The 10383-nt window shown below is 36.8% G+C and overlaps 2 protein-coding genes across 3 annotated transcripts; both read right to left on the bottom strand.

Annotated features, from left to right (window-relative positions):
- Positions 1 to 1273: 1273 nt before the first annotated feature.
- On the bottom strand, positions 1274 to 5683 carry LOC136839752 (uncharacterized). 2 transcript variants are annotated; one of them, XM_067106099.1, is made up of 4 exons: positions 5576 to 5683; positions 2625 to 2713; positions 1866 to 2003; positions 1274 to 1630 (listed from the first exon to the last, which is right to left on the bottom strand). In XM_067106099.1, exons 1-4 carry the CDS (start codon positions 5647 to 5649, stop codon positions 1548 to 1550), a joined length of 384 nt encoding a protein of 127 aa, XP_066962200.1. In that variant the 5' UTR covers positions 5650 to 5683; the 3' UTR covers positions 1274 to 1547. The 2 variants fall into 2 exon arrangements, with proteins under 2 accessions (XP_066962200.1, XP_066962201.1); XM_067106100.1 differs by lacking the exon at positions 5576 to 5683 and adding an exon at positions 3868 to 3998.
- Positions 5684 to 7671: 1988 nt separating this feature from the next.
- Positions 7672 to 10114, bottom strand: LOC136839347 (annexin A7-like). The gene is made up of 4 exons (XM_067105240.1): positions 9962 to 10114; positions 9470 to 9606; positions 8670 to 8834; positions 7672 to 8212 (listed from the first exon to the last, which is right to left on the bottom strand). The coding sequence occupies exons 2-4, from the start codon at positions 9597 to 9599 to the stop codon at positions 8136 to 8138; spliced, it is 372 nt and encodes a 123-aa protein (XP_066961341.1). The 5' UTR covers positions 9600 to 9606; positions 9962 to 10114; the 3' UTR covers positions 7672 to 8135.
- Positions 10115 to 10383: the final 269 nt, after the last annotated feature.

The following is a 10383-nucleotide window of genomic DNA, read 5'->3' as shown; positions in this document are numbered from 1 at the left end:
AATGGCAAGAGCTTCTTCCTGAAATACTTACTTTTTCTTAGTTCTGAGTTCTGAGTTCTGAGTTCTGACTTTGCCCGCTGTTTCTCCGCTTCTGACGTCACATCGAACAAATTTCGATCGTGTGGACGCAGCCCAAGGCTAGAAGGGACCATCTATCTAATAGACGTATATCAATGTCTAAAAACCAATGAAATTTTCGGTTTCCCTCTTAGTTCTACGAAATTCAAGCTGGGCTCACAGCTGTCAATTTTCTCTATATCCTGATTGATATCGGAAGGCACAATTAGGTGGTTATGATTACCATTCTCTTCTTCAACAGCACCATTATTGTAAGAATCTAGTTTGAACCGATAATAACATCTACATCTGATATCTCTCCTCTTGATAAAATTATAGCGTAAGGGTGGAAAAGTTGACTTGACAACCTTTCTACCATCAAAGGAGCAGGAAGAGAATAAGATTGGTCTGTTACAACAATCATTATCTCACGACTGAGCACTTCTTAGGTTGACTGGTCACTTTGGATGTCGCCATTAAGGATGGCATTGATATATTAATTGTTTAGGTATATGATAACAAATTCATGATACACATTATCCGCGTGTAATGCTTAACCAGACCACTGAGCTGATTAACAGCTCTCCTAGGGCTGGCCCGAAGGATTAGGTTTATTTTACGTGGCTAAGAACCAGTTGGTTACCTAGCAACGGGAGCTACAGCTTATTGTGGAATCCGAACCACATTACAGCGAGAAATGAATTTATATCACCAGAAATAAATTCCTTTAATTCTTCACTGGCCGCTCGGAGATTCGAGCTCGCGGCCAGCAGAGTGCTAGCTGAGAACGGAATCCACTCGCCCAACGAGGAACTTGTAATGCTGAAACGCAGATAATGAAACGAAAGTGAATTGGGTAGTAAGTACGTGAGGCGAAGCCAGGTAGGTTAGTTTAGATTAAGCTGGTCTTTGACCATGAGCCCTTGCCAAGTGCAGTGGTAAGGTGTGAAAGAAAATAATGTTAGTTCTCAGTCTTTTGATTCTCCATACTGAAATAATTGCTGTAAGATATATTATGCCTCAAATGAAAACAAAGTATCAAAGAAAGTCAAACTCTTTCAACTCTCAAAGGTTGTATGTTATCTTTGTTACTGCCGCCGTTTGCAGAAAACACCGAAACCTGTATGGTTGCATACAGGTGGATATACAATTCACCTTGGTGAAGTATTTGACACCTACAAGTCACTAATTGGAAGAAATGAAATAAAAACCCCCAAAATTTTGCGTTCTCTAGTCTTGAGTTTCTTTATTCTTTTTGATAAATATGAATATAATATTGATAGAACTCATGATGTAAGAGGAAGTTGGAAAAAATTTGTAGCGATGGGAGAAATTAAAGAAAGGTACATTATAAAGTACGTTCATTATTTGGTGGTTTTTTCACATAGTCCTCCAGAGGTTTCGAGTATCCGTGATTGGTAAGATGGCTCCTCCGAGCGAGCAAAACATAGCTTGCTCGCACGAAGTTGCGGGGTCACAGGTCATCCAGTTTAGCTCATTGGTGTTGACGGGTAGAACGCAGCTACGGCCTTCTTGTACTTCTCTATCAGTGCAGCAACAGCAGGAGGCATGGCTGAAAAATTATAATAAAAATATATATAATTAACAAACGCACTTGATTATAGTATTAAGTCAGTCATTTCAAAAATACTGTTTTCATTTTTTAATGTTGCTAATTGCCTCATATTAGCTGAAATCTAATCTTTCACGAGATATAGTCAACCTATCAGCTTCCACGTACGAGTATTCAAGACGACTTCACTCATCCATCATTCCTTACACAAAACAAAAAATCGATGAAATCTTACTTGGGGGTCCAGTTGGTGGAGGAGGGGGAGATGCTCCTGGAGCAGGTGTTGTGTGGAGGGCTGCAAGGGCGGCTATCTCCTCCGGTGTGGGAATAAAGGCCTTGATCATCTCCGGTGTAGGGATGAACATTGCGCCTCCTAAAGGTCAAGAATGGAAAATCTGAATTGAAAAGTTTAATGGTGAAGAAATAAAAAAAGATTAATTGAATTTTCATTATTGTTAATGTTTGACTTTTGTCATAATTCTTTGCTTCTGAGATTTGGTCGTATTTAAAAGCATGTATGATTTATGTGAATGTTATATTTAAAAGCATGTATGACTTATGTGAATGTCAAGTTTAACAATAACATTACAATTTTTGTTAATGTATGTCTGATTTTAACTTTTTTAAAAACAATTTTTTGGTTCTAAGATTTGCAGCTATTTTACCAGCGTTATGAATTATTAGAATATCGCTTGATAAATACAATCAATGTCTATATTATTACGAATAACAATTTTTCTGAAAAGCTAAATTTTTCCATGTCGATGAATAAAGTTGTTAAATCAATCAATCAATGATGAATACTTGCATGCGCTTTTCACTCGCCTAAATGAATAAGTAAACACTCGCAACGGTTTGGAAAGTTACCAGCTCAATTTGATTAATGAAAATGTACACGTCAAATGCGTCTTTCAAAACTTTGTCAGAGGTTATTCTGTCGTAAAGAATGGTTAATGACCTTTAATTCATGAACGTCTGCATTTGAATAACTTACCATCTCCGGCCGATGGAGCGCATGTGCAAGCAGAGACTAACACCAGCAAGATAGCGAGAGAAGTCACGGCTGTCACCTTCATGGCTGATCTGTGTAAAAAAAAAAAAAGGAAAAAAGACATTGTTAACGTCACTGTATATCGTTTCCTTCATTTCGAGGCAACAGAAACATGTAAATTAATAACAACGTACAGAAACTTTCGCTTGACTTTTGTGGTTGTTCTAGATTATCTAGATTATGCTGGCCCCATCACTAGCACGGACTCTTGTCCATTAAAGCTACTCTTAAATTGAAATGGAAATGCTAAAACTTATCCTTCTTATCATGGTCAGTGGCTTCTGTTTTCTATTAAATATTTCTGTTGAAACCTTTACAGCAATTTCTAGCTTCAAGGGACAAGTAGTATTTATTGCCAGATTTACCTTTACGGCATTATAAATTCCGTACGAGACCATGTAGAAATTTCTCCTATAGAAAGACTCCAATTATACGCGCTTACGGTTCCTGTTTCTGGCTGCTTAGGTCTGCCAAAGTATTTTCAAGATGGCGGAGAAACGTTGACGTAATGTGTTACGAAGATATTAAAAAAATAAAAAAAAAAAGATTATGATACTCTCTAAATGGTTCCTGCTATATTTTATTTATCTCACTTTAATCTCATTTCAGTCTTCCAGATTGTTTATTTAGTTTAATTGCAGATTATGGGGCGGTGGGGTAGGGGTGGGGATTTGAAAGCTAAGTTAGCACAGTTGGTCAATAGCTAAACGTTTATTTAAAGATATGTAGTATTTATCATCACTTGCTAAAAGGCTAAGTTACTACAGTTGGTCAATAGCTAAACGTTTATTTAAAGATATATAGCATTTATCATCACTTGCTAAAATATCAATCCACCAATTTATCATCTCTTGTTAATATATCAATCCACCCCACTATGGACTGAATAATATTTGTTATAAGGAATCCTGGAAAACAAATCAAAGCAGTCGACCATTTGCTAGAATGAGCAGCAGAATAATCACTTACAAACCGCGGGAAATACGTCACTATATCCGCGTTTGAGAAAGACAAGGAACTTCCTATATATTAGCCTTCTTACCCTCACGCATTTTGATCATTTTGATGATGAGCCCAAAGAGATAAACTGACGAAGTCGACCAATACCAGCAACGCTTCAAAACAGTTCAGCTGTACCTTACAAATCTCAGAAATACATCACCAGGGCGATAGCCAAGGAACTTACTGTGGTGCTTGAGATCTTTCTTGAACTCTGAGGAACTGTTTCATAATATTGCACAAACTCTCACAACCAACTGCGGCCCTAAGGCAGTTCACTCAACCACTGAGGACGAAGGGACGAGTAAAATGAAATTATATATATATATACCATACTCATATTATCAGAAGCAGCTTCAAGCTGCGAGCTGTAATCGGATTTAGCATTCCATGCTCATTTCTTTGTATTACTTTCTTAATGAAGACATTGGACAAAAGAAAGATTGTTATGTGGTATTTCAGTCCATTAAGGGTATCATTTAGAGGAGATTTTATCATAATCTTGCAAATTTAATTCGCTGACGATGCGAGTTATGAAAGCCCTAAATTTGTTAGATAAGACATGGACATGTCATGTGTCTTCAAAAGTAATGAAATAATTTAGTAGACATACCTATAACTATAACGAGAACTTGTTTTGATATTTAGCAAAATTATTTAGACTACAGGGACGAGAAGTAATGAATTTTTACTATCTTATAGCAAAACTAAAATTTGGCATAAGAAGTGCAATGATGCACGAACAAGAGGGCGCTCCCCTAGGAATAAAAAGCACGTTAATCTAAGAAGAGTGATGTCAAGATATTGCAAGTGACCCCTCCTTAACCCTCATATTTCGCGATTATTGAGACGTAAAAAATCAATGGAGCTTCCTTGGGTTGTCAGATGTATGAAAAGACCCAAATTAATATCAGCTATTCTCGTTCACAATAGTAACGAAGAGTCTGTTGTATTCTGCTATAGATCTTGTCGCATAAAAATTTTTTTTTTTTGTTTCCTGACCCCTGAGTATCACTGAATATCATGTATTTATAGCTTATTAAACTAACCAACTTCACGCAGTGAAATTAAATTCCTATCATGCAATGTATCTAAAAGTATTACAGAATCTAAATAAATAAGAAAAAACTAACTTGGAAGCAAGCATAAGTCTCGTTCTTCTCCCCTTTTAGATATCAGAAACAAAACTTTAAAAGAAAGAGGAACAAGTACTAAAAAAAAAAAAAGAGTATTGAAGTAATTTTAACTACGGTACGTCAAACCAAATGTCGTCCACGTGGAGTTGTTATAAAGGCTGGTCTGAGATCAGCCTTATTATAGAGGACTCAGTATAATATCCTTGGTCAAGGAGCTTAAGACCTGTGCAGCTGTCTGACCAGATCCTTTTTGATGGGCATTAACACGGCATTAGATCTACGCCTTGGGCAGATTTCTTATTTAACTTTTCGGATGGCACTTGTACCTATTGCTTTTCTTTTCATTTTTTTTTTACAGTGAACAGTATCTTTCCTCGTATGCTGATAAATCGTAAATTACCATTTCAGTTTATAAAGTCGAAATTTTACCTTGAATATTTTTCTTGATTGCAATTTTCTTTTGGCGTTGCTTAGATATTAGGAAAATCTGTTTAGGGTTACTTCGATATTTCTTTTTGTATTTAATAAATATCCTCCAAGACGTGTTATCATTTCAAGCCACTCTTCAAACGATAACTGGTTTCTTCGGTAATTCGAAACTGGGCCATTGATAGTGGAATCGTCGAAATAAACGCCTAACTCTAAAAAAACAATTTAACTTCAAACTTGGTCACACACACAGGGAGAGAGAGAGAGAGAGAGAGAGAGAGAGAGAGAGAGAGAGAGAGAGAGAGAGAGAGAGAGAGAGAATAAACTTACTTACTGATGTGAGAGGCGTGTGTCTGTGGCGAGAAAACCTCTGAAACTAAATGCTTGATATCAGTGGTTCTCATCTATGTATATATACTAACACGATCTAAAATCACACGAACCGGCATCATTAACAGACAAAGATCTGTTGTAGCTACACACATGGTCGCTAATAATTTCGAGACTTCATGTCATCACGATCTCGGCAGGCTTAATTCTTTTATTTGCTCTTTAAATGAATAAATGTTGCGTTTACATCCCATAGATCAACAACAAAAGTTATCATGACAATCAAGAAAGGGATAGACTCTTTGTTGTGTGTGTATGAATAGCAACTTAATTCAGTCACGTTCGTCTCTGGGGTGTTGTGCGGTAGAGTTCAGAGGTCCACAACAGGCCTCGTGGCCTCTTCAAATCTTGCCTTGGAGCCAGGGCCACTCTAGCGCAAATCCAGCTTCATCTAAAGTTCTAAGCGAAGCAACTAACCAGCCATCTTTGCGTGTGTGTGTGTGTGTGTGTGTGTGTGTGTGTGTCTGATTTTGACGTAGTGAGTTTATCTTAGTTTAAACGTCATCGGGAAAAGAATGATTTTATTTATGTCTGCACGTATCTATTTACCCACGAATAACATCCTTTTCGCGTACTTTTGTTGTATGAGTACTTGCTGTCAACGTGGTAAGAAATTTCTGTCCGGTCTATACGGCTTCAAATACCTTTCTCATGACAAACCAATGCCTGATCTCTGTTCCGCAAAATGTTTCTTATATCAAGATCCACTGGGGACATTCTCTCTTGTCTGAGTGATCGTTTTTATTCACAGGGTCTTAGGACCCCTTTCTTCTCTGTTATTTAAGAGACTGGACCAACATTCTGTTTGCTGAATTTCACACTTATGGTTTTTCTTGTTCTCTCTGTAGCTATCTTTTACTTTTGGCGACTGTCTCCTTCCATCCTTTCTAAAACAGTATGAAATCAAAGCAGTTCTCTTTATAAATAAACATAAAATATTAAGAATATTGTTTCAAAAAATCAAGGCTATACATTACATGAGTGTCATCAATTATCTTCCGTTGTATCTTCTTAATTGTGAAGTGAGGTAGATGTCTTGCATCATATGCATATTCATTTATCATGTTAGTTCACCTCCTTAAAGGTGAATTAACAAAATAGCATTCACTCACCACCAACCCCCATTGTAACAGGACACGCAAAGAAAAGCCGCGAAGGAGAGCTAATGAGATCGCTTGACGACTAGAAAGTTTTCGCCTGTAGGTAAAAGTATCGTGTAAGGCTTCTTTCTCTGATACTCCGCGTAACCTGCGCTAACAGTAACTTCGGAAACTTGGACTTATTATTAAAAGATGGTAATAAAGTGTCCAAATCTGTGAGGATGAATTATGAAACGATCATTCATATTATTCAATGATTTTTGGTTGAATGATTAGATGAATAATCGGTTGTCAGGGGTAAAGAGCAGGTAAATAGGAGAGGAAGTGATTAGAATGAGATACGCTAAAGGAGTTAATGAATATGTTGTGGATAAATGGCTGGCCGATAACTGGGATTCAGGGCAAATACTAAAAGGTGCCCCATATCAGATCATATCATAAAAGTATGAATTCCAATTTCATAGTAACTGAATGTAAAATATCCAAACAGAGTGAGACCGTCTGTGTTAGGAAATTAAAGATAAATTTCATTAAATATCAACTGACATATTCAAAGCAATTTCAATTATTTAGCAACTGAGAAATATATTAGACAGTAAAAAAAATTTCAGATTTACTGGTATTCATAGAATTATAGTTCAGAAAGCCAGATTAGTCACAGTTTGGAACTACGTGTTTGATCTTATAGTAAAATAAGGTACTTTAAACAAAACAAAAAACTACATCGGAAAATTATTGATAATATATGAATGAATTATTATAAATTAGCAATGTTTCTCCTTTATACATTGTCACTGTTAATTCCAGTATGATTTTTATTATAAAAAGATCATTTTTCAGTACTTTACCATAAAAAAGTATGTCATATTCATAATGATTAGTTTTATTTTACCAAAACAATAAAAGTGGAGTCACAGATGGGGAAATAATAGTCAGTTATCTAACTACAATATCAACTTTATTACTGTGAAAGATCTACAGATTGAATACAGGTATCTGGCTGCACTACATAGCTTTATTAATATCTTCATCCGTTGCAGTATCTTACAATATAAGATTACAAAGCGATTACCATACAGTTATTTAAAATCAAAGTCAGTTGATTTTTTAAAATAAAATACTTCATAAACCTGATTTTCAAAATTAACGTCAGTTTATAATCTCCATCTTTGTGAGGAAGTGGTTTCACAACCCTACATAATAGGCAATATACACAATGATAGAATCTTGTATAATTTCTTTCAAATGAATTACTGAGTTGATCAATGCCAAATTATCACCAGAGAGTTTCCAGTTTAGTTTTTGTGTTGGAATACATTGTTAAAAGATTTTACTCCTATATACAACAGCCATGGGAAATCAGTGAACGGCGAACTTGAGTTTCAGGGTGGATCAGCAGTTTAAGAGGCTGGGGCAGCTGCTCCGGTGCCCAGTGCTACCTTCTTCTTCACAAGATCAGCTACTGCTGGGGGCATACCTAAGGGAGAGAGAGCAGATGCAGATAACTGGTAACAGAGGATAGTTTTTCGGACCATGAGACATATCTGAGGGGCAAAAGGTCTACTCTTGCACCAAATTATTACAGTACTCAAAGTAAACTTAAACTACCAATCAAAATGACGAAAACTGTAAAGTTCACTTGAATTAGGCCAAAGCAAGATTTAAACCAAATTGATGTACTGGACTACAAAGTCGTGGATACAGTAAGAAAGAAAGAAAGAAAGGATATCGTCTTAAAAATAATTCATAAACACTCCCACAAACTTAAGTTACAAAACTATATGTATTGTAGAAATCACTGTCAGTATTTTCTATTAAATCATGATCTTTATAAGATATCATCAAAGTAATCAGAGTTCAACAATGGACGAAAATGTTTCAAGTCACACTGAACTATTCAGCAGCAGAAGAAGAAAGTTAAGGATGTCACTTACTTGGGGCAACGAGAGGACCTCCAACAACCCCTGGGGCTCCTCCTACTGCAAGCTGGGAAAGTGAAAGGCCTCCTACGACGCCAGGTACGCCTCCGGGCACGCCTGGAATGCCCGCTGGGGGCATCATGTACATCGAGAAGGGCCCGGCGAAGGAAGCGCCAAAGCCTGAAGCCAAGTTCAGGAAGAGGAAAGTAATATACAGAGATGCTGTTATGATTCGGAACTTCCTGTTCAGATTGCACTCCGCAAAAGATTGCATAATATGTCTGTGCATGTATGTAGGTATGCAGCTATTATGTTCAAACACAGCTGAATGTTCACATATGCAGTTTTTAATGATTTTTTAATGAACATTGGCGAAATGCACCAGCAAAAGGGGAAAGTACGTAACAAATAAATTAAAACTATTTGTAGAATCACTATAATAGCAAAAAAATCCAGTTAAGTATATAAAATTATACAATGAAATTTAATTAAAAACTTGAATAAAATGTTAACCAGCTAAAAAAAAGAAGAAACACCACACATATTCGAGTTGAAATTTGTACATTACGCAACTTAGAACTGAATCAGAAATACCAAAATAAAGTTGATAAACCAGAAATTGAAAACGAATAGAAATCCAAACTATAACAAGAGATACAGTTTAAATGTTAAACTGCTGACATTAAACAGCTTAGAATTCAAGGGAAATGCTGGGAAAGACTGAAAAGTTTGTTGAACTGATAAAGTTAAATAAACTTAGATGAAATCAAACATTTTAAGACAAAGCTACAGAAGAAACGAAAAGAAAAACTTACCAGGAGACATGGGGTTTAAAGCTGCTCCTGCTCCTGGAATGAGCGGAGCTGCTGGAGGAGCACCTGGAACTACAGCAGCACTGGCAGCAGCTGCCATGGCTGTCATGCAAACGAGAGCAAAGGCCTTCATGGTGTCACTGAAAAGAGACTCGTTAAGTTGAATAAACATACCAAAACTAACATTCGTTCTGTTATGTAATAAAATGTCCTCTCGTTGTGAGATTCTATAGGATACTTATGACATAGGCACAGTAACTAGAAAAAAATGATCGCGTAAACGATAATTATCAAAAAGTGACCACATTATGTCAGTGACACTATAAATCACCAAACACTGACTCTCCAAACTTTGATTTAACAGTAGTATAAGTTATTGTTGCCACCCATAGAATGTTCGTACAAGATATGAGTCTAAAGGACAAAATACATCAGTATCCATCGCAGCTTCCAAAAAGGACAGGGAAACCTTAGACTGAGTTCGCTTCAGCTTACCCGTTGGAATGTACGCTGATCCAGGGACGATGCTGGTGAAGGAGTGGTGGATAAGCTTCTGAGTCCGTCTTATATAGCTTGGGATTTAGCCGATATCGCTCTTAATCCCTTCCTTAACATCAGCACATGACCTGTCAAAGACCCTTCTCCTTGGAGACCGCATGACCTGTCAGAGAGGACTAAAGGAACACGCGCCGCGGTCCTCCGGCGTTGGAAAGGCTTCTGATAATCGCTGACAGTCATCATCGTTGTGCTTTTCTTTCTTTAAAGAATTGAGGAAGTTGAGGGAGGTACTGCGGAGTTTAATCTCTGCGATTTAGCTTCTCAAAGGATTGGGCCGCTCTGTTTCGCTCTCTATAAATGTATGTATGCATGTGTAAATATATACAGTATATACAGTATGTATGTATATATATATATAT

This window comes from Macrobrachium rosenbergii, chromosome 6 (genome assembly GCF_040412425.1).
Source record: "Macrobrachium rosenbergii isolate ZJJX-2024 chromosome 6, ASM4041242v1, whole genome shotgun sequence".
NCBI lineage: Eukaryota > Metazoa > Arthropoda > Malacostraca > Decapoda > Palaemonidae > Macrobrachium > Macrobrachium rosenbergii.
Note: the sequence above shows the minus strand (reverse complement) of the source record. Positions and strands in the feature narration are given on the sequence as shown.

Bases quoted from the DNA above. Each gene is read 5' to 3' on its own strand.
- LOC136839347 (XM_067105240.1), bottom strand. From the start codon at position 9,599: ATGAAGGCCTTTGCTCTCGTTTGCATGACAGCCATGGCAGCTGCTGCC. The intron at 8,835-9,469 runs GTAAGTTTTTCT...ACTTGGCTTCAG, and splicing joins TTTAAACCCCATGTCTCCTG to GCTTTGGCGCTTCCTTCGCC. The intron at 8,213-8,669 runs GTAAGTGACATC...TCTCTCCCTTAG, and splicing joins AGGTCCTCTCGTTGCCCCAA to GTATGCCCCCAGCAGTAGCT.
- LOC136839752 (XM_067106099.1), bottom strand. From the start codon at position 5,649: ATGAGAACCACTGATATCAAGCATTTAGTTTCAGAGGTTTTCTCGCCA. The intron at 2,004-2,624 runs GTAAGTTATTCA...CTTGACCTTTAG, and splicing joins CGCTCCATCGGCCGGAGATG to GAGGCGCAATGTTCATCCCT. The intron at 1,631-1,865 runs GTAAGATTTCAT...ATAATTTTTCAG, and splicing joins TCCACCAACTGGACCCCCAA to CCATGCCTCCTGCTGTTGCT.